The following is a 25,219-nucleotide window of genomic DNA, read 5'->3' as shown; positions in this document are numbered from 1 at the left end:
ATAGCCCAGAAGCAGTTACACATCTTAGTCATCACAGCACAGTATGAATTTACATACAACCACACCACCATACATCATTTTGCCTTAAGAAATAGTGAACATTGAGTAATATATTACATGCCAGAGCATAGATATTCAAACTTTTTCAAAGCTAATGGAGAGGACACAGCTATTTCTAAGTCCTTCTCTACATCTCCACTAGCAAGCCAGCCCTAAGTACAACTTAAAGAGGACCACAAAATTATTCGTATTGCTAGATGTTCAACCCTTGACATTGTAGTACAAAAGCAGCAGCGTCAGCCCAGTAATTGCTTACAGCACTTCAGCTACCTATAGCGATCACAAACTTATTGCTGGAGTCCAGTAATCTCATCTTCATGCCTTTCAAGCCCTGGTACTTCAGACAACATTGGAGAACGGCTCTGCACCAACCCCCAAACCCAGCCTGTGGAACAGACACGGGCTCTAGGGACCCTAGGACCAACCCAGACTCTAAGGCCCCAGGTCTAATGTTGACAGCAAGCACATTACTTTCCCCTTTTCAAGTACAGGGATCAGAAGAAGCAGATCACCCAGAACACTAATACTATCTGCCAGAAAAGTAACCAGTACCATCTCAACATTACAAAAAGTTAATTCAGTGTTGATGAACACCTGATCACCAGATGGTAACTTTACTTCAGTAGGAATATAGTAGATAAAATCAGATAAAGCCAAAAGATAGAAGGTTCTACATTTGTCAGGTGTACAAATCCACCAGTTATTTAGCTACATTTATAAATAATTAGAACCAAAGTGATTTGGAGTTAGAATCGTAAATAACTTTTGGGGTTTTTTTCACATTTTAGAGCAAGTATTTAATTTTATCCTCAAGACAAGGATTGGTATCTCCTGTGCCTATGGTTTCCCAGAGCAGTTCGGAAAACATTGTTTTAATTGGGCATTCTGCAACACTATCAGCCAGATCACCAGGCCGATTTAATTTTCCTTGGGAAGTTCAATGTTTCTATAAAACTCTTATATAATCATAAGATAATGTTCATCCAGTTGCACTCTTGGGGCATTTCACAAGCATTACAAATTCAACACTATACTGAGAAAAAAGTAACATTATCAAAAGTTCTGACAGCATTAACAACATATTCTTGATATTCAAGTACCAGCACATGATTTAACATCATTAATCAAGGGGATTGTCAGGTAATGTTAAAAATGTCTTTTGAAACCAAAACTGTGTTTTTGCAAATTAATGTTTAATTAAGTAGCAACAGGCTAATGTCTCGTAATCCAGCGAAATACATTCAGATTTTTTCACAATCTACAAAGTATGTAGGTACAGTCAAGAAATAACATCCTCAGTGACACAGTCTGAGTTTCAAGCAGATTACAGAGCACAAATCTATGACAACAAAGTATAATAGCTTTTCATTTTAAATTGATTCATATTTTTACTGAAGTTAGGCTTTTAAATCAAATTAAGGAATTGGCATATTTTCTATTAGTTCTCTAAACTATTAGTAATGTTTGTTTATTTCCTCTCAGTCACTTAGTCCCATGCTTACATGGGGTTGCATAGCTTTCCTCACAGTCTGTATCGCAGAGTGTGCAAATTCACAGCATAAGCCACAAAGTAATCAACTGGAACACAGCAGCATGCACCGGAACATAAAAACGCCAGGTGCATTCCAAAGGATCTGTGCTTCCATGGAATAATAGTCTTTTTTTTCTCCTCCAGGGTACATGTCAACAATTATAAAGACTCAACTTCTGCAAAATATTAATGCTTCATTGGTATGAAAGTCCAACAACCTAAATAAGCTGCTAGTACAGAAATAAAATCTTAGTGGTATTAAACCATATCTGTCTCCTTAAAAAAAAAAAAAAAAAAAAAAAAAAAAAGAAACCACCACAACAAAACAAAAAAAAAACCACACCAAAAACTCCACAAAAAAACCAAACAAACAAACACCAACAACAAAAAAAAAGGCCAACAAAAACAAAACAAACAAAAAAACCACAAAAAAAAAAGACACCTCACACACTTGTGTGCCATATATACACAAAACCAGGATCCAAATCCTTTTCTTTGGTAAGAGGACCAACAGTAGCACAAAATGGCCTCTCCAGCTGGAACAGAGTGACAAATCCTTGAGGACTGTCTTCTGAGGATCCCTTTGCAAGCCTCAACATGAGAGAAGTGCTGCTGCTAAAGGCAAATCAGGAGCTACACTGATAGCTTAACAGAAGGTGCTAAAAGTTAGAGACCACAAAAAGCTTTCCCGATCTGTTAACAGTTTAAAACCAGGAGGATGAAAAAAAGTGAATTTAAGCACATTATGGTCTCTTCCATTCACGCTAATTCTTTCTCTGGGACTTTGCCTCTTTTACATTTTGGAGTCTGTGTACATTTGTAGGCAATACTTTTGGTGAGTCAAAGTTTTACAGATTAAAAGTAAAAAATTACCAGGCATTTTGGATGACTCTGTTTACCACATTTTAGACTGGAGTATTCATTTATTTCAAACTAAATTAATAACACAGAACAAAAACTTACTAAAGGAAAGCAGAATAATGTATTCAAAATCACAGAGAATGGTGACAGAAACGAGAAATAATTAAGAAAAATTGTACATATATATAGCTATTTACACACAAAATCTCTGCTGTCATCTTCCTATAAATACTTACTATAAGGGTAATAATCTTCAGTTGTATGAATTTCAGCCTCATCCCTATACAGCTGGTAAGCAAGCCTGTTAGAATTTGGAGAGTCGGGAGAACTCCACGAAAGACTGATAACAGAGGAATTGAGAACTTCTCCTGTAGGAGGAGGTTGCTGGAATGGAGCTAAAACATACACAAAACAGGATGTAAAAGTGAGGGTAATCAGTAATCACTCAAATGTAAATAAAAATGTAAACAAACTGCTAAGTTTTCTTCAAATAAAAATTATCAACTAAACATATTGTCTCTCAGGCAAGACATTAATAGACCAGGCTGATCCATGCAAATGCTCTCCAAAGATTTTTATCCAAGTACATAAAACAAATTTATACATTTTAAAAAAAATAACAAATAAACTTAATCCTCCTCCGCCTCAAATTAAAGCAAGTACATCACAATTTCTCAAACACTTTTAAAAAAATCTAATTTATTTCAAGACCTCTATAAAATAGAAACATGTTTATCTGGTCATATCTATAGTTCATTTACAATTTATTTTTTCAGAAGATTCATTCTATTTTAGCGTAGGCCAGGTATAACTTCGTCTAATAGAATAGAAATTGAAAGTCCAACTAACAACAAATTTTACTGAAGTGTTACAATAAGCCTACTTAATTAAATGACAAAAAAACATAAAGGGGCAAATTTTGAAGTTTATTTAGGCAATTCAGTTCTATTTGTTTCCAATGAAATTTAAATCAGTGAGAGCAAGGTGTCTCAGTTTTTAAGAAATCAGCTTCAGATTCTTATTTACCAAAATACTACTCTACTATCACCTCCATTAACTTTGGAAAATGTGCTACTTAATTGCACCAGTATCAATAAAGAGAAAAACAAGCCTGATGTTCACAAGCCAAAAGTCTCACATTTCTAGAAAGAGCAAAGTCCCTCCTATGTCTCTTTTGTAAACCAACTGTAAGACCATGGGCCTTTCTAAGATAATGGCTTTTATTCAGAAATTAAGCTTCATACGCATAGACACATACATATACACACACATGTGCACAGAACATACAGTTTTACAGCTGGACTCAATGATCTTAAAGGTCTTTTCCAACCTAAATAAATTTATGTTATTATTCAAGCCAGAGCATGAGTCCATATCCTGGAAAACATTTTGCTCCAGGAACTAGAATAGTTGAGGGCAGTACAGAAATCAGCATATGGAGTAGCCTACCACGAGCCGGATCCAAAACCACACAATAAACTTTTCTCACTTACATTAAGCATTATAGGAAAATATCAACATTAGAAACATGTGGCTTCTCATTAATTATTTTCTCCTTTTGTTTATAAACTATCATCTTCACTGTGGGGATATTTGCTTAACATACACAATTCACCAAAAGTTAATTATCAAAATCTGTTCAGCCAAGCTAAAAGGAGACAAGAAGCAAAGAGCAAAGTTGCAGACAAAAAATGACATGAGGACCTCAAACCACAGAAGTGATAGATGTGGAGACTTCTGTCAACATCAGTGGGTAACATTACTTCTGGGTTTTTAATACAAATCTAAAATGTGAGTTGAAGCTCTTCATTTAGAGTAACATAATGAAAAGCCCTGCTCCTACTGCAGTCTCCCAGCCAAGAAGCAGCAGAAAATATTTACAGAGTTCATTGGATTGAACAGAACAAAATCATCATCTCCCATTAGAAAGCACAGGTTGTTTTGCTCCCAATCTAGAGATTTTTATTTTGTCTCAGTTAGGAAGTGAATGTATGCTAAGGTGTCTACAGCAGTAAAGTTTGAGAATCAAATGAAATAAATGCTCCTAAATCCCTCTGGCATTTTTCAAAGTTTCTCTCCATGTAACATACACTTAAAAAAAAAAAAGACCTGAGCAATCATACAAATTTAGCAGCATTATCTTCATTCTCAGTCTCTCACTGTTCCATTTTTCTCCCATGTGTTTGCTGTTTTACATTTTAGGTGTGTATGCAAAGTACTGTATTTCAGATTTTTTTTAATGCGGCATCTAAGATATTGTTGGGCAGAAAAATTGAAAATAGGTCTTTTCCTTAAATGATCTTAGTTGGACAGTGACAGCAACTTATGTTTGCTTCCCTTAGCAAAGACTTAGAACCAGTAATGATATGCGTCAACAAAATACTGCGTTGCAAGGAAAATAACCACAAATATCAAGCTAGGTAAAACTCCATTTCTGTGCAACAAGTTAAAGTATTTTGGTATGAATAGCTAAAAGAATGCAATTGCTATATCATTTATGTCCAGAAGAGGACTCCACTTGTCATTTAGAACACTGCCTGATGTATTTTTCCAAACTAAAATCTATGATATAATTTATCTTTGTCATATTATTATTAATCAATTTTATAGTTGAATTGCCATTGACCTTTATCCAATGTATATCCCAACATAAATAAGTAGGTTGCTTTATGTTTGCAAAGCACTTTGAAGATGAACAGCATCATAAAAGTGCCATGTATTATTGTTATTATACATTAAGTTGAAACATCCTACATTTTTTAAAGAAACAAGAAGCCAATCATCTATTTACACAATGAACAGATACTATACCTGCTACAGAAGACTATGGGGAAAACTAAAACAAAACTGTATTTAAACACTTCCAAACTTTGAGGGGAAAAAAAAAAATCAGTCTCTTTGTTCTATCCCATTTATAGCACTGTGCATTCAATGCATATTATTTGAAATTTAAAACAATTTACCATTAAATACAAACTAGGATCAAAGTGAGAGCTGTCTGTCCTTGTAAACAAAGTCTTTGTGTACATAAATGTCTGCTTGCAAATCTACAGTGTGCACAATGATGCACGTTGTATAAACACCTATGCAGGATACACAAATAAATATTTTGTTGAAGGAGGGTCTAGAAACATACTCCAGAGATTACCCGGGAATCTTTAACCCCGGTCGTTTCGTTATACATGGCTACCTGAGCTAACTCTCACAATCGGACCACTGTGGTCATTATTATCTAGGCCTGCTGACAAAAATGACCAATTAGCATCTGCAGGTACGTCATTCACTGGTTACATGACTTCCAAAACCAGGCTCTTAACAGTGTACGACAGTAAGGTGCGTCACAAAACCAAAACACACCTTTTTTCAGAATTAGCTCAAGTCCTACTCACACAACTTGGCATTGCACACTATGAAGTCCTCAAAGCTCATTTCCGAACAATGAACCGAACGCAACTTAGAAAGTTTTCTTATTACACATAATATTTTTCCTCTCCTTCTTTTATACCCCTGCCAGCTTAGTGACTATGAACTGGTGAGTAAACCTGAACATCTGACTACTTATGACAGGCTGAAATTGTGCCATCTTTTCATATCGAGACTCATTGCAAGGGCAGAAGTACAGATGTTCCATTGCAATGTCTTGCATTACAATTAATGAGCTGACCATTAACAGAGCATTAGCCACACCTCACACACACCGATTTATGATGCTGTTATACCACATCATGTATTTCCCCAAACTGACTGAAAAGAAGCCACAGGTGGAGAAAGGCAAAGCTACATTGCTCTGAGGAGAGGATTTTGACTTAATCACCAGAAGCAGGTCTTCAACAGACCTTCTGTTCTCCAGACCTTCTGAAGACAGGTCCCCTGCCTCCTGTCAATGGCAGAAAAAGGGGTAAACCTGTAAATTGTACAAATACTATTGCATTCATGTGACTCTGCACTGGTCACTACAAAGAAGATGGTGGGATGTCCAAGGGAACTATGGGCCGTTACTTCTCTCCTAGGTTAGACTGCAAGTATAAGCTGTGTATATGACATAGAGTACTCTGTACATCTCTCCAGATACTCACAGTGAAGATCACCCAAACTTCAGGGACCAGAGTATATTGGGGAGGGGAGGCGGGGGTGGGGGGGGGAATGTCAAACCTAGTTTTTGTACTGCTGACTTAATTTTATACTCAATAAGTCAATTAAAAAAAAAAAAAAAACAACATTAACTTGAAAGACATGCTTTTAAGACCTAACATCCACTTACTTTTACTGCAGCCAAATAGGTTGTGGACATCCAAATTACTAGCATCAGGAACACACTTGTCACATTTCAAGCCAGCTACAAATTGTTTACAAACACACTGTCCAGTAGCAAGATGACAAGTCCCACTAATGGCTCCTGCAGGATGACAATTACAGGGCTGACATCTATAAACAAAAACAAATCAAGGAGGTGATCAAAACACATTAACACTTCAGTTAAGCACAGTAGGGTTTTGTTTAAAAGATTCTTGGGTAATGTAATTAAAAAATTTGGTAGCCTGAGATACAGTAGAAAAATCTATTAGCCTGATAAAAAAAGTAACTTCCAAATAAAGGTGCCCATTATAAAAATAAATATTAACATCTCTGTGTCAGAATAATATTCTAGTTTAGATAAAAACTGCTTAGAATTAAAGAGCTTTTATATATATTGATCCATGCACAAAAAGGATAATAACGTTTGGTAATAACCACATTATGAACTCAGTTCTGCAACGCTTACTCACGCAACCTTTCTTGCAGAGCTGTAGGGTTCAGCGATACACGTTTCATAGGTTTCTGCACAAAACATGCAACCTTCTAACTTAGAGGAAACCAGGTTTTTGTTTAAAAAGAAATCAATTAATAATTTTTTGTCCACAAAGGCAACTTGAACTTGAAAAAAATAACACACTACGAATAAAGGAGAATGAACGTGAACAAAAATTCTGAGAAAACCCCTCAGATTACAACACTGAAAGGACACAAAATAGTAGTAGAAATATTAATACAACAACAGAAAGCACATATTCTTTTTTTGCAGCCTGATGGACGAAATTGAAAATAACTAATAGAATATTTAATTAAGTGTGTATATTAAAGTATTTTTTTTAATTTAAAAGAACAAAAAAAATTAAAAGCATTGATATCACAGAAATGCCATATTTCAATTCTGTAAATCTCTCTGGCATCAGTAGAGTACTTTCAGGATTAATTTATGCTTTGGCTTTTGCATGTGAAACGTCTTGCGATCAACTTGTTTTTTACTTGATATACTATTTCCCCCACTGACATTTATTTATAGCAGTGATACCAATGTCAGATTATGCAAATATTCAAAGACTCAGAACATCTCAGAAGTTAAACAAAGCCATTTCTGCCTTAGTGCAAATACTATTATGCTACCCGTTGCAATTCAGACTGCCATTTTTAGTCACAACAGAAAATCAACAAGGGCAAATAAAATTTCATACATTAGATTCTAATTTTATTACATTTTAATTGCTGTAGGCTAAAAGAGTTTTGAAAAAATATGGACTGGGAGAAATGTGGGACTGTAGAGTGCAGCTAAAACATACGGGAAACATATGGGAAATCTACACATCACTCCTCTTGGCCTGAGCTGGAGGAAAAGTCCCATTCATAGACATAAGCAACATCAGCCTAGATGGAGTCTTATATTACTCCAGATGCCAGGTCCCAAAATGATGAAGCAGTAAAAAGACCTTGGAAAAGTCCAAGGGAGAGACAGTCATGCCACAACCCCTTTGCTCTGCTAACCCTAAGACTAGACATGAGTTGTTGATTTACATTTAGCTGATCTTTCCTTGGCCTGTTTCATCAGACCAGAAGAAATAGGTGGCGATGCCTTTATACAAGTTACTTCACCATTTTTCCAGTCATCACCATCACCTTGGTCTATCTCTTTCTATCTATATGAAGGCAGAAATAAAAGTGAGTTCAGTTACGTTTTAGGTATCAGATTTTTAGGAAAAGGGAGAGAGGAAGGGAGGATGGAAACTGTTTCCACATTAGGACACTAAAATTCAGGTCAATAATCAGTGAAATAGACATTAAAGGTGACAGATTTTTAAACAAGTTAAGAAAACTCTTCACATACATTTTCTGCCCATCACAGAGCTCTCTGTACTGGAGTTTCTTTACTCCACAGCAGCTCGTGCTGTGTGATCTCCTGGGTAATCATTCAACACCCTTAAAAAGGCTGATAAAAGCTAAAGCTGCAAAATAAGCTGCAAATTTGTTTTATGGACTAATATCCTTTTGGGAATAAATAAAATACATTCTCTCTTGGAAACCACTATACTGTAGTTTGCTCTCTTTTATAGTCAAGAGAAAAGGGCATTTTTTTCAAACTGTACTAAGTCTTTTCATCTGTAAACAGTGCATCCAAATCCCCCTTCAAATAGTGGTTTTGTTTAGACTATTCAAATGTCTTTACTAAAAAAAAAATGCCTTAGTTAGAAAAAAAATTAAGACAATCATTTGCTCAGTAAGATAGTACTTTATTATTTCATAATTTAATTACATGATGATATTTAGTGCATAGTTGGGAGAGGTGTTAACAAAAGTGTCTCACTAAAGAGTAAAATAGAAGCTCCTCTGACTGCTCCTTTATATTACTGCACCTCTTATGAATAAGGGTCCCCTGAGTATTTCAGTTTTCATTATCATTCACACACGAGACAATCAACCTCACATACACATACAGTCACAGTAACAGTTTTCATTGCCTGGCAGGGTGGGGCTGCTTCTTTCTGCTTTTTGCATTTTCTTCTAGGACAAATGTAGGCTCCCTACCTCCACCTATACTGAATTAGGCTCCAGATCCTGCAAAGAGCGTACATGGCATTGTAGTATCTTCCACAGGATTATACTTTATATTTGTGTAATCACATGCGTCACTTTCTTAAACTGCAGAACACTAGAACTGGTTTTGTTGTTATGCATAGTTCATGTTTTTCAGTCAGGATTAAGGATTCAGTCAATTAAGGACTTTTTAGAAAATAACTAATTATTTGAAACTTTTAATCATGTAAGAAATATTTTCAGCATTCCTGTTAAATGCTGCTACTTCAAGATACTCTGAGTCAAATATATTTGAATTTTATTAAAATAGAATTAAAATATAATCAAGGAAAACAGACTTTTAAAACACAGAAAGAGAAATGTCAGGCCAAGATGAATTGCAATATTGATTTTGTGAGGATAAATGGTTTTTGTAATATTAATATAGAGAAACCTTTATTACATTGACTCTCTAGGTGCAGTTAGAGCCTCTCCAGCAATCTGTTTAAAATCTTCATTTTTCATCCTTATGGGAAAACCTCACTTGCTAAATGGATTTCATAAACAGTAATCTGTCAAGACATATGTATAAAGATAAACAATTTGAGATGTCCACTGACCAGTTCATTATAGTAAACAATACAGAGGTAAAGCATTTCAAATGTGTACCAATGCCCACAACCATTACAGATCTGTTCAGACCACTGCAAACAGCCAGTAGCTTTAATTCTTTAATTGCCGAGGAGACTTTCCCGCTTCATAAGCTGAAATGCATTTAAAAATGTGGAGTTCCTGTTTTATCTCAAAAACATTAAAAAAAAAAAAAAAAATCAAGTCACATAGACATTCCTCTAAGAGTGGGAGAATTTTAAAGCCTCATAGTCTGTGTGTCAAAACTTTTGCTCCTTTGCTGCTATTGTGCCAAGACAGATACATCTTTGCCACTACAAAGAGCTCAAATCCTTTTCATTCTGTAACCACAGAGTCCTTAAAAGACACTTGGAGCAAGGATGGTTTAAATGACTTTGTAATTTTACAAAGAAAGAAAACACATATTACTCTTTTTAAGAAGATATTAACAGTTAAAGAAATGGATTGAAATAGATGAACAAATAAAGACCTGAATTATCACTTTCAGTGGATAAACATTTCTGCCTGAGGAACAGAGGTACATTGCCCATGTAGATGCTAACCAAAAGGAAACCAAGAATACGCAACACGAGTTAATCATGTTAATGTACTGCCAGAGCAGTCTTCAATACTGTCATGAGGATTAAGTAGTATTAAGGCATTAAAGTCAACTCTGATTCAAATTCCAGAACTGTAAGAACTTTGTATCTTTACAACAAGATCGGGATCTAAATAATTCTAGATATTTCCACATTTTGAATGTCAGAAGATAACTCAAAATGCAGGTAATTGAAGGCCAATATCTAGTCTAGGAAACTCTTGCTTAACACCAACACAAACCTCCCCCATCACCTGCTAAAACTGAGGGGGGAAAAAAAAAAAATCTATTCCAAGTAGTAAAAAAAAATAATAATAAGGAAAATATATATAAAAGGAAATTTTAATATTACACAGATTTTATTCCTTGCCATTAGAAATGACAGGAAGTGAAAATAGGAAGTCCTTATTCCTACAGATTACTTTATGGCCATTAGCAGATGCCTCTGTGACCTACAACAGTAAAAAATAATTTTTAAAAATCTCCTAATGAGTGACAGTAACATAAAAGTTGAAGTGAAACTCCTGCAGAATAATGTCAAACATATGCAAGATGACACTGATAATCACTGCCTAAAAGAATGTCTGCCCCACACTAGCTGGGGGAAAGGAGCATGGGGAGGGGAATGTTGTACAGATTTTGTTTCTGCAGGTGAGTGTTTTGTTTTTGTTTTTTAAGGCAAAAATACTAAATATAACAAAAAAATTCAACACCAGCAGTCTGCATGAAATTATGATAGTATTAGAGCTGTGCAATCTTTCTTGACAATATTTAAAAGAAATTGAGATTGTGAGAGTTAGAAAGAAAAATGACCCTGGAAAAGAAAGATAGAGCAATAGTTGGAATAACAATGCACTACCTATAGATACATTTTTCCCCTTACATTCCAGGGAATATATCCACATAATTTCAGTGTACCTAGAGGCTCCAGGCTACATTAGATAAACAATTTACTCTGTGGCAGATAATTAAGTGCTGAAAAAGAATACACCGCTTCAGAAATATAGATTTTTAAGAGGAAAGGTGCTCTGAGTATTTCTACTGCTGCTGCTGAAAGAATTCTGAAAAGACAAGGATATCTGTAATTTTTTTTTTTTTTTTTTGCTTCCATTAAAATGCCTTCCTGAAATCTTCAAAAGCATTCACTGGTAATAAGAATGGCACATTACCTGCATTTTAATAGTCAATAATTAACATCTCAGAAACCAACACATCTTACTGAAGATGCAGGGGAAATTTAGAGAAACAATTACCAAATAGCTGTAACATTAGATAGCATTAGGTTTATACAGTTTTCATGTCGTTTCTACTTAAGTCTGTGGCTAAACTTTTCTTTCCTTCAGCTTGTGGGAGCACAGAGGGTTGTATAATGTACCACACATAAATCAAATTGCACACATGAATTCAAAGAAGGATTAATATAACTAGAGCACATCTTTTCTTTGTCACTGAAACCTTTTACTATGAGAAAAACGTAACCAGAAGGTTATAAGTGACCTGTAAAAAAGAAACACTCACCTCCCTGTGACAGAGTCAAACCCAAAATAAAGTTCTTTGCAACGTTCACATGTCTGTCCTGTTACAGAGGCATCTTGGCAAACACATTGGCCAGTTAGCTTATCACAGCTCCGATTCACTGAACCAGCTACATGGCACAGGCATGGCAGACAGCCAGTGACACTGGATGAAGAAAAATAAAAACCTGGAAAAGAAAGTGATTTTGAGAACAGACAATATGCAAACAATGAACACAGTAAGATTATTGACTTGTGTATACGCGAGGATGAAACAACAGAACTAAAGCTTAGGTAACACGCACATCAACTCAAATAAAGCAATATAGCCGAGTTGAACTTCTAAATCTTCCCACTGGTCCTTTGTACCCCTCCAGTTGCCAATTCTGGAGTTTTTTTTTTATTCTCTCTCTTCAGACTTTATTTTAGACATAGCAAATGTAAAATAGGGGGAGTACATTAAGGTGTCCATGGGGAAAGTAAAGACCCAAGGACATGAGAGGTACTAATGAATGCACCAGAAGCAGTAGGGACAAAAAAAAAATAACACATGAGAACAGATATTTGTCCATTCTAGTCTGGGATCCCATCTCTGATAATGGCCAGTTGCAAAACACAAGAAATACATATATTTTCTTAAGAAAGTCCCTTAATGTTTCTCAATTAGTGGTTGGCTTAATACTCCCAACATGAGGATGTTTCTTAGGAAAACCGACATTTGATGAGCATTCCAGCATCTACATAAAATTTATATTTCACGCGTCCTCAACATACAGCTTGTATTCTACATACATATTTTTTACAGAAATTAATAAATGGATTCTAAAAACTTATCTACTATTAAAAAAGCTTTCATTCTGAATCCCATCCTTCTCTTCCTGTATTATTTCCAATTATGTACTGGACCATTCACTTCACCTTTCCCACACTATAGTTGATATGCTTCCACTCTACTACCTTTCATCTTATTTGCCTCACAAGCAATTTTCATCTATGCAAGTCTCTAATCCATTACTGATAAATAAGGCTAGATAGAGTTTATACACCTCTAATTTGGTCATTGAAAAACTTACCCATTATTCACAGCCTCACCTGAAATTCCAAACAAAAGAGCTTTTAAGCACTTTTTTTTTTAATGATGCTGTACCACTTGCATAATTTGTTTTGCTATGAATTTCTTCCATTCTTATTATTTTCTGTATGTCTGATCAGAAGACAATTGAAATAATGGAATACTAGTAAGAAAAATAATTACATAATTTTCTGAAATTATTTTCTATTTTTACCTGATTATTAACAGATATCTCATGGGTTTTTCACACAAATCATTCAGCTTTTCTTTTTTTACTTTAGAGTGGTGCAATTGATTACAAATGTAGCAATGTGTATGAGTAACTGCAAGTACCTATCTTTGAACATCATTCCTAAGATACTGCCATTGATAGGATATCCTATCTCTGTCAGTTGATTACTATTAATTATTATTGCACAACTTCAGTAGTTTTAATTCCAACTCTTACTCAGATACACAGTATTTACACAGACTTCTGACACCTTCCCTCTCCCTCCCATTCAATCAGTTTCTTCTCATTCGTGTTCTCAGTTACCCAATCTTTTTTGCTGTCCAACAACTTTCTGATGTCCTGCTTATTATAAAGGAACCCAAAATTGCATTGTAACATGTCATATTGCCCAAGGCTATATTATTTATTTTGTCTTACAAGAGATAGCTTTATATATACACCCCTAGGGTGGTATTCTCTGTCTTCACAGCAGTGTTGCACTGTGAGCTCATATCCAAATAGCAGAGGAACTAAACAAATTGAAAACATTAGAATTTTACTGCTCAAATCTTTGTTCAAGTTTAGCCTCTGGTCCTCAGTGAGATAAATCTCAAGTGGACAGTGAAGTGATATCAGTCTCCAGTTAACATACATTCGCATCATAAAAAAACATGCTGTTGGCACTTTATTCCAGAGAGGCCCCAAACTGAGCCACCACAGAGGCTGAATAGCTTGAAGTTATTAGTGAGGCAGCATGTATTATCTCATACTGCAGTTGTCTGTGCAGTACAGTGCTCATCCTGTGCATAAATAGAGGAGACCATTTCCCAGCAATGTCACTCTTGAGCACAATGAACGACTCCACTCAAAGAACGTAACAGGAAGACAGGAAACAAGTTGAAGTCTGGAGTCCTGCAGAAGGTCAAAGCACTTCTTCAGGACCCAGTTTATAGTTGCAGTAAATAAGCTCTCAGGCTTATTCATGAGAAATTTTGCATGAAACTGATGTCTAAGAAAATATTATAGTGGGCAAAAAAAGCACATCTGTAGAAATTAATTTTAGCCGAGTAGGATTGCTGCAGCTCATATTGGTTTTGTCACAGAAGTGAAATTCATAATTATAAAGAGTCTATACCTTAATGTTAAACATCCTGGCTTGCCTAATGTCATACCACCTATACCACCACAGATTAGTGAAGGATTTGGTATGTTTGTTTTTTTTTTTAATAATAATCTTTTAGAAATGCTCTAAAAGTTTAACTAAGTTTCTGGATACTGCTACAAGTATGGGGGTTTTTTTTTCAGAACTAGCAAGTAAAAGTAAGGGATAGGAAAATGGGAGAAAGTCCTTCCCTCAACTAGTTTATAAGTAAATTAACACAATTAAATGTAGGCAAAAAGACAGGAGACACTGGATTACAAATTTATACTGTTTGTCATAATCGTTATTATTATTTACTTCCACCACATAGAATTTGACAGGAAAGAGTAAGAAACAACTTAATGCAAGCTTAATTTATAGCAAGGTTAGAAGGGCTCATAAAAGTTGCTTTATGAAGGATCCACTGTTGTATAACAGAGCCAATTTCTAATTTTAAGACAGCCACTGCAAATCTCTACAAGATCTACATATATAACTAGTATTAAGCTTATTCTTTTTCAGATTTTTTTCCTGTTCAGCCAGATTGATCACATTTGTCAAACATACTCTTCAAAAGGAAAAATGAAAGTCAGAGCAAAATATTTATCTTCCTTCCTACTCTTACTATTTTTCCCATTGTATAACTAATGGAAAAGGAACACCCAAACAGTTCCTTAGCACTTTTACATACTTACAAACTATGGTGGAAATGCTCATTTCTTAACCACAGACTGTGCTTCAAAATGCACATTTAACAACACTGACATTATCACAACATTCTTCACTTTTTTTTCTGTCCATGAAGAGAGGTAGAACAGATACAAAAATCTCAGTATTGGTGCCCAGTCACACATCCTACATGGTGGTTTACAACTTCTCTGTACTACGTACTACTCCAAGAAAAGCTGTGGTCACTGACTAAAGAACTTACAAAATGTCTTTTTTTTTTTTTTTTTCAACTTTGCTACTTTTATAACAAGATTCAAGATCTGTGTTGAACAGGATTTGTATGGCACAAATCACAGTCAGTGTGGCAACACAATCCTGGAATGAGGCAATGACAAACTGTTCACAATTACTTGGGGGCTGGAAAGATCTGTTTTCTACCACTGCTACCTAGGACATCTCAAAAGCAAGTTTATATACACCGTAAAACTGCTTTTTTGTTTGGTTTCAAGGTAGAATTAAGTTTTCCTCTCTCTGCATACATCATTTGTTAAAAAAAAAAATGTACAGAAATCTATCAAAAATGTTACTTATTTAAGAACAAACTGGAAGACAGGAGGTCATTGATACTGTCTAATAGATGAAACAGAAGGCTGAATGTTCCAGAAAGTGTTTTTTTTTTTTTTTAAAAAAAAAAAAAATCTAATGACAAAATAATTTACTAAAGTTACATCCAGTTTGAATTTTTCTCTATTGGCAACTCTTTCTGCATTAAGATCTTGGTAACTTTTGGAAACTTCTAAAATTTTATCAAAGCACATAGATGTGCCACAATGGGATGTTATTTTAAATATGAATATGATACAGAATTAAAAAAAAAAAATTCTATTCTATTCCACTAAAGACATTCAGACAACAAAGTTGAAATGTCTCAATAGCCTAAGAATTCCTCAGTATGTTTTTATAGCTGCCAGTTTTATCTAACTAACTATGCTTTTAATTAAGTTGTGTTGGCTACATACATACTTGGAGTACGTTTTCTTATCCTTGTTCCAAGGCAAAGCCACAGGAGATGTCTACAGTACTTGAAATCAGTTAAACTCTTCCATACTTCTACAACTTAATACCAGTATTACTAGCAGGTTTTACTCATCCCTGTTTTATAGAAAACTCTCCTTTGAAACATACTAAACAAAGAATATTTTTAAATGTTAGATATATTAAATGTCTAAATAAGCTCACACCCAGATCAACACTAAAATGTCAGTAAAAATACCATAGTATGCTGTGTTACACCAAGAGCAACACAATGCTTTCACATAGGTAATGACTTACACTTTCACCTGCAGAAGAGAGCTCAATGTTCAGCATGTACATGCTTATACTTATTACCTAGAAAATTTAAAAATAATTCTTAGAGCAAGATTTTTTTTTATTATTTTTTAACCAGGAACTATCGTAGAATTATTCCTCTGAGTGCCATGTAAGCTTTTCTACAAAGCAGTCTGTTCGTACTATCAATTAAACCTTTTAAAACCATTTAGTCCTGCACAAGCCCTGGCCTTTCTTTTTCAAGGACAAGGGCGGTCACTGACTCAGGAAGCCTTGACATCACTCCTCTGCCGATCTCTGATTAAGTGGCTGCTGCAGAGGGTTAGCAGGTCAAATAGCACTGGAGGAGTAACTAAGAAAAACAGAATGTTGCCTTATTTATTAGTATATGTACCTAAAATAATTTAAATGAAAGTATTTTTAAAAATACTTAATGGAGGTTACACAGCTTTTTTAACCTCTGTTCAAATTATTGAATGGCATATTAAAATCAATGGAGCTATAATGCACCTTTTAATGTGACCTGCTACTGTAATAAATTGTATATGTATTTAACTTGAACTAAATCTATCTGTTTAATATTATTACTAAGGGTAGGTTAATATTACCTATAGTTTCACTTCATCCACCTACTACTTAAACCAAAAACATCAAAATATAACTACAGAGCTTCCCACTTACAATGAACAATCAAACTCTATTTACAGTAATACAGTACAAAATCTTGAACTGATGTGTAGCAACTGCAGTATCACCTACTTGTAGGGCTGAATGGTAAGCAGTCCTTGTGAAAGCCAGACCATCCTCAACACAGCAAGGTAGGTGAATGCCTTTTAAGTAGCATGTTTTCTAACCTCAAAGTTTAAGCAACCATCTCTGTACCTCCTGCCATGCTCAGCTTTACATGTGAAGCACTCTCCCTAAAGCACTTGCACTCTGCCTCCCAAATCCACATCTTTCATTACGAGGATAGCTGCTGTTCATCAAACTAGGCCAGTTTACCTCTTATTCAGCGAACTGGCCACAACAATTTGTATATTTTCTCAATATCTAGAAGAACTAGGTCTAACTTTATTTTCGACATGTTGAAACTGCAGTAATAACACAAATTATACAACCTTTGTCAAGAGAATAATTATTTGACGGTGATCAGGACGTTAATACTTTCTTCTCACTCACAAAGTTAGGAAGAAATGCAAAAATAATTAATATTGTAAGTCAGAGACATGTCAGACATGAAGCAGTTTAAACACTTATTAAAAGCTGTAGGAACTGATCATATCCAACAGAGCAAATCTTACTACATCAAATAGATTATCTTCCAGTTTCCTTACCTGGTTTACACTCATTACACTGTCTCCCCTGACGCTGAGGCGAACAGACACACTGTCCAGAAACATGGTCACAAACTGTTCCTGCCAACGTGCCCAGAGCGTCACAGTTGCAATGCTGGCAGCCAAGGAGGTTGCTGATGCTGAGGTTGTACATATGAGGCATGCACTCACTGCACTGAAGGCCAGTTACACCAGCCTTGCAAGGACACTGTCCTGTTGATTTGTCGCAAAGCAGAGAGCCATTTACCGTACCTGCCTTATCACAGTTACATGGCAGACAAACAAAGGAATGATTTTCCTGTACTTTGTGGTAGCCATCTAGGCATTCATCACATTGTCTTCCTCCAATATTTGGTTTGCATGCACATTGCCCTGTTTTTGCATCACACGCAGTTCCAGAAAGCGACCCTGCAATGTTACATTCACAAGCCTTACAACCAGTTACATCCAGCCCATAAAAGTTGTCTATGCAGGTGTCACAGTGAAGGCCTTTCACTCGTTCTTTACAATTGCACTGCCCGGAGAGAGGGTTGCAGAACTGGTTCACTGAGCCGTGGCTGTTGCACCAACAAGGCTCACATCCATCTTCATTAGAATATCTGAGAGCTTTAAATCCAAAATTGCAATTATCACATCTAAGACCTGGAAAGAGAAAATACGTTAATTAAAAAAGCTTAAAAGCTTTTTAATTTCAATTTAAAAAAAAAAAAAACAAACCACAGCATAAGTATACTACACTTGAAAAATAAATTTAAAAAAAAAAAAAAAAGAGAAAGGAAAGAACTAATACTCTTCACCAGCACAATTAACAGGAATGAAAGGGTTGCACAAATCAATTGAATAACAGTGGCATCCCAAAAATCTGTTTACTTTTCCAATTTGTTTCAGAAGCGATGCATTTCTGCTGGCTTCTCAATACAATTTAAGATCCTTCTGCAAGAGAGTATTTGTAACGTTTCTAAGACAAACCAGAATTAATCTCTTTGTCTCCCAGAACAGCATCTGTTGCACAATCAATGCTTATGGGAACTCTTCATCCTATATCGTAGAAATGCACTGTACAGGGAATTGCACTGCAGTCTCAATCTGTTCTGATAACAGACATACACGTTATATTAAAAACATTAAATACACTCTCAGACAACACAAGTTAGCCTAATTATGATGAAGGATTTACTTAACACTGTACTTCAGCTTTAACACTGATTACATTTATGTTAGTGTTTATTGTTAGCCCTTACTGAAAGCAGAAAATATTTTCCATAATCCAAAATTAAATACTTTTATCTAAATGTATGATTTAGTTAACTCCTGTAGTACATTAAGTTCTAAACTGTTTTCTTCATACTTCATCCTGTAGTTTTATTAGCTTTGTTTTCAAAGTCATTGCTTGCTTTATCCCTGCCCCAAGGGATGGCATTTGTATTTTAGTGTATAAAATGTACATTATAAGAAAGCAAACTAGATTATTATATGAAAAATGCAAATTCACAGTTATATATTTTCCTTTGCAATGGGAAAATCCTTCACTATGAAGCCATCACGTAATCGCTGCATCCAGAAAAAATAAGTATTCTAGCAAAAGATTGTAATCATTTAAAAAAATAGAAAACCATACAAGAATACATCTAACAACTTATACATAGAAAAATAAAACTAAAAATGGTAGGAAATGCATTATACATATGGATAAAAACTCAAAAACTCCAACAGAAGGCAAGTTCCTTTAACAGTGATGAATGACTCACCTAAGGCATATCATTTAATTTCAATAAGGAAAATAAAAAAGGACCACTATTGCTGCAAATTTTAAAAATAACTATATTGTTAACAAGAATTATGACTCATTTTGAACTACTAAAATTGGTCTACATGGATTCATATCATATCAGTTTTAAAAATATGCGCAGTGCTTATTTGAATATGCCATACATATTCCTGACAGGTAATCTATTCCTAACGATACTGAGGAAGGCCTACAGGGCATCACATTCAATGTTAACAAGTACAGGGGAGTTAGCATGCTTGGCATTTAATTCACATTCTTCTACTTTTTTATTCTAGATGAATGACCTACTTTAATAAAATTATTGGTCCTAATGTATTTTACTGGTGATAGAATCATTAGTAAGATTTAACAGTTGTGTTAACTCTAACAGTTCACGTTTCATAACACCACAGTCCACAGTTGCATTTTTCTGTTATCGTGCTTGTTTAAATAGATAAAATGGCAATAGACAGATCACTCTAAAAAACAATTTGGAAGTCCAAAGAGGAAAGCTCTTTGTTAAAGTTTGCTGCACACGTTCCAGTATACAGATGCTTATTTACAATTGGTTTGAAAAAAAAAAAAAAAAGAGAATCCATTCTGGAAAGAATTAGGTCTTTATCTTGCAAACAAACACTTGCATAACTACAGCCTCCCACCATATTTACAGATAAATTTGCAGAAAGCATAGATCTCATTTCTTGTATTACTATTTCAGTGGAAATAAAAGTACTTCTTAATGTTTTTATCAAAGGGAGAAAATATTTAAAATAATATGTAGACAATCAAATATGCGAGAACCAGACTGTGCATTTCTTGTATACCAACTCCCACTGAGTTCAGAAAGGTTTTCGTAGATGCAAATGTGACACGTAGGCAAAGAATACATAACTAAGAATGCTCTGAAGTCCATTTCATTGAATGTAGAGAGAGGTTTTAAGATGCATGGAAAGTCACAGAGATTATTTTTGACTCTTAGCACCCTTTTTATGGAAAACATAGGTACTTGGTATTCCATAGCAAAGAGGATAGAAACTGTTTGGATTTATGTCTGTTTAGAGTTAATTTCATTATTTGTTGTTATTTTGGATTTGCTCTTGGAAATTAGGAAAAAAAAAACAAGAGAGAGATTACAGTATTACAAGTAAGTCTATTCACAAGTCAGTGAATTATAAATTAACAGATACTTGAACACTGTTAATATAATACAACCTACAACCATGGTTAGCTGGAAAAAATAAATTACTAATAAGAAAGTAGAAAGAGAAATCTCTTTTCTTTCTTTTCTTTTTATTTGTTTTGGTTTTGTTTTGTTTTGTTTTTTTTTTTTTAAGATATATGTCTGGTCTGAGACATGTACAGTTACCATGCAAGGCTCACTTTATCAGGAAATTCTCCTTGCATAATATTCCCATATATCAACATTTCAAAGTGCATTATATATGCTGTGTATTTTGGGCACTTGATAAATTTTGTCCTTATGTGGCTGTGGCTCCCCTCAAATATGCTGGAAGTAACAAATTGCTATAATCAAATCTAATTTCTGAAAAATACCTGTGGGAGTAACAAACAAAAAAAGCACGTCTTGTAAAAAAAATGATAAATAACACAGAAGGTAGTAGTTTATTATAATCAGCTTGGCATTGAATTACAAAATTAAAATTATGTGGCCCTTGATAACTAACGCTAGCTATGTACATGATCTGTGGAATTATGTTGACTTATTTTGCATTTCATAGGAACAGTTCAAAGAAATATAATAGAAAAAAAATGGATAGATTTATCACAAAGGACCCTGTAGCACAGAATATTTTAAGAAAAAAAAATCCATTTATTTTGGTCTACTAAGAAAACTAGCATGGAAACGATTTGCTTAGAACTCATTAAGTATAAAACATTTTGAAAAAGTGTTAATTTCCTAAAAGAAACATCTATGCAGTAAGCAAATTACATTATTTCTGTGACTTATTAGTATGGAGCTATGCAAACTAATGTAACTATGCCGTAAAGAAACTTCTAAAAGGTTGATTAAACTAAGCTTCAAGCTGTAGTTTGATAGAATTATTAAATTAATAATTTTTCAACAGTTAATTTCATTCACTTTTATAATCTGCCTTCAGCAAACAAGTTTACTATACTTTTCATTTAGAAATCAAGTGTGTTTTCTTTCCAGAGATAACAAGAAAAATGGCTCCAACCTCTTGCATTACACGTACCAATAACATTTGCTTTGCACTTGCACTGGCCTGAATTTTGGTGACAGGTAATATCTCCATTGACTGTCCCAGAGGTATTACAGTTACAGGGACTGCAGCCATCAGGGTTTGACTGTTGTAGATTGTAGAATCCTTCCTGGCACTGATTGCATTGTCTGCCAGACACATGTCTCTTACAATTACACTGGCCTCCAATCTAGAAAGATACAAAATATTATAGAATGATGAACATGTCTATTTTTAGATGATACATTCATTAGCAACAAGAATGGGAGTATGAGTCGGGGAGGAGAAAACTTTAAATGGAACAGGAAAAAAAAAAAAACAAAACCTGTGTAGCACAGTTTAACTTGTTGAGAGAGGGGGGAAAAAAATATTAAACAGAGTAACTATTCAATTTTTAAATAGAGTTTAAAAGTCCTGTTCTTTCAAAACAGAAGGAAAAGAGACTTGAGTAAACAATGTGGCAACAGTTACCATCTGGACAGAGAAAACTGCAAAGAATAATTACAAAATTGCATCGTATAAATAGTGACTTTATTAAAACAAATTGTACATTTTTGATTCACAGTTACTGCAAAACACTGTACCATTTTCAAAGGTCACGTTCTGTGGTTTTTTTGTTCAGACCATATGCTTATTTATTATGGTGAAAATGCCAGTTAAATAAGAATGACAAAAAGTGGAAAGATTTTCTTTACGATTACTCATCCAAGATAAATTTCCTCTTCCTTTACAGAAGGATATGACGCAATAGCTCAGTATCTGAAATCCTCTTCATCTTTTCTTGGTTCAGCTAGGACCCAAGCATTCTACCTCCATGGTGGGATATAAAAGTCCTCTCTGAGTCCCTAAATGGGCAGCATTGCTATCTGGAAGGAGCTGTGGCATCCTTTTTTATGCCTGGGCCAGAATCTGGGAGTATTTGTCTCACATCTTGTGCAAAATTAAAGGGCTTCTGGAAAGCTATCTCAATTTCAAACCTCTGAAAGGCAGGAGAAAAAAAAAAAAAAAACCAATCTATATATTCATCACTTTCCAACATGGTGGGAAAACCGAGCACAGAGAAAGGGCAATGGCACAGGGATGGGGAAACAAACAGAAGACATCAGTCAATACAAAACATAGATGAGAAAAGGGAGTCAAAGCAACACAGAGATACAGGAGATGTGCATTGGCAAAAGGTTTAGGATTCATAATCAACTTTCCTAACTGAAGTGTTCTGGGGAATGCAGAGATGGCAACAAAACAATTAAACTCTGTGTTACAAGCAATTTTCATTGGATCAGTATATTTTTTTCAGTGCAAAATATGAAAATGTACAGTGATTCAAAACTAGTTATTCATCTACAACATCAACAGCTGTAGTTCAATGTACTTCACTTTTCATTAGCTACCAGAACAAATATTTCTTTTAACAGTTGTCTTTTTCATCTTAAACCGATGAGTCAGGCAAAGCTGAAACAACAGGAAAGTCCTGTGGCATTAGAGACAAAGTTACTTGGAAGTTCCACTTAAAATAAATGTTATCATCACACACTTCAATCTACAATGAAGCTCTAAGCTTTATGAATATAAGATAAAATAGACTATTCCAACACCTAATAGTAAATTCTCAGTGCAGAAAACACTGAATGAAAGTCAGAAGCACGGATTCCTACCCCTTCCTCGCAAAAGGATTCTGTAGTCCAATAAAATCTCTTCAACATGCTTTCATGATGGAGATCTATTAACAATGTACAAGCCACATTTTTCAGGAAGATGACGATATTAAAAAGGCAAGAAAACAATATTTTCTAAACAAAGGCAAGACAACTGTAAATACAAAAAGGTAGGAGTCAAGGGACCACAAATGCAGTAAACATAGCAATAAGGATTTTCAAGTTATTCCCTTTCAGACTGGATTTGATCTAGACATTTAGTTTATTATAAGAGACCCAGTCATGCATCACAGCCATTCATCAGAGAACTCACATGTGAAAAGCAACTCAGTTTAATCCTAAATGAAGAAAAATACCCAGTTTAATCGATAACTGTAACGGAAATATTTTGTGTTAGTGATCATAGCATGTTCAGATTACACAATCGTAAGTATTACATAAAGATCTCTCAGTAGCACTCAAGCACGTAAATCATACCCAAAAAGACTTTAAAGTTATTTCAAAAGCTACCATATGAAGGAAAGCATTAGATGCAAAAAGTCATCTTCAAAAAGCGGAAATCACATCAAAATAAGGAAGTTAAAGAGAGGATTACCACCACCAAATTTTAAAACCAGAATAAGGTAAAACAAAAATCAGCTTTTAAAGAGCAAGGTGCTTAAGGTATGAAGGAAAAAAAAATATTTTTCAAATGTCAGAAACAAAGGGACACTACCAGAGAATCAGTGAGGACAATAAATAATTAAGTGGTACGATTACCCAATTCAGATTGGACATCAGAACTTCTCACTAGGAGGAAAGTGCAGCATCAGTAACAGGTTGCCCAGAGGGGATGAGGAATCTCTGTCCCCAGAGGTATCAAGACTCATCCAGACAAAATCATGACTAACTGGATATAGTGCTGACAACAGCTTTTAGCTGGAGCAGGTGACCCGACAATGCTTCTGTGATTCTGTGTAGCATTCAGGAAATACAGAACTACAACAGAGATTGCAAATAAGTATTTCACAGCAGTTCACTATGAAAGAGGTGTTACCATCTTATATTAGGAATGATTTTCAAGACTAGTTTCAAACTGAAATGTCAGAAGGAAAAGATTTAAGCGAAATTTCATCTGTTGAAAAGTGACTACACGAGTCAAGAGTTCTAGATGAACTGAAATATTCTGAGTTCTTAATTGCTTAAATCAGCCTCTGTAAAAGAGGAATAAAATTATGAAAGTTACATCAATCTCCTTAAAAGGCTGTAAGGAAGCTTCTGAGATCCAGAGTAGTAGTCTTTTTCTGTACAGAGCAAATTAATGGAAATTAAAACATGAGTTTGATATATTGGAAAAGACTGGTACTTTTTTTTTTTGCAAAGAAAAATAATGCTTCATGATTCTACTGCATTTTTTTAAGTCATCAACATCTGAAAATATCGCATATACTGAACCAAATGGATGATCAAATAGACAAATTAATTTCTACAAATTAATTTTCCCCTAATGCTTTGGGAAAAACAATGCTGACTAGAGGTAGACAGTGATGAGTCCAAAATTAGCTATTACCACTCAAGAAAGGAGCTGTTAAAGCTGTTTCCTTCCTCCTAAAAATAATATGAAAGCTCCAAGCAGTTAAAAAGGCATTAAGAATACTGAAATTAGGAAAAGAACTGAAAATTATACAGAAAATTTCATTCTGTTGTAAAAATCCATTGTGTATCAACATTTTGTACAATTTGTATATATGGTTACCCCCTCTAAAAGAAAAGGGGTCACAGAGTGAGTAGTATAAGCAAACATACAAATCAAAAGAGAT

The 25,219-nt window shown here is 34.7% G+C and overlaps 1 protein-coding gene across 1 annotated transcript in view; it reads right to left on the bottom strand.

Annotated features, from left to right (window-relative positions):
* The window catches only part of USH2A (usherin), a 386,243-nt gene that overhangs the window by 294,069 nt on the left and 66,955 nt on the right, over positions 1-25,219 (bottom strand). The window contains exons 11-15 of the mRNA XM_086744172.1: positions 21,760-21,955; positions 17,776-18,417; positions 12,024-12,207; positions 6,714-6,877; positions 2,689-2,847 (exon numbers count right to left, since the gene is read on the bottom strand). Of these exons, the coding sequence (XP_086600298.1) occupies positions 2,689-2,847; positions 6,714-6,877; positions 12,024-12,207; positions 17,776-18,417; positions 21,760-21,955 (1,345 nt within the window). The remainder of the gene's footprint in view (positions 1-2,688; positions 2,848-6,713; positions 6,878-12,023; positions 12,208-17,775; positions 18,418-21,759; positions 21,956-25,219) is intronic.

This window comes from Chlamydotis macqueenii, chromosome 3 (genome assembly GCF_036417535.1).
Source record: "Chlamydotis macqueenii isolate bChlMac1 chromosome 3, bChlMac1.mat, whole genome shotgun sequence".
NCBI lineage: Eukaryota > Metazoa > Chordata > Aves > Otidiformes > Otididae > Chlamydotis > Chlamydotis macqueenii.
This window is presented reverse-complemented; position numbering and strand designations above follow the sequence as displayed.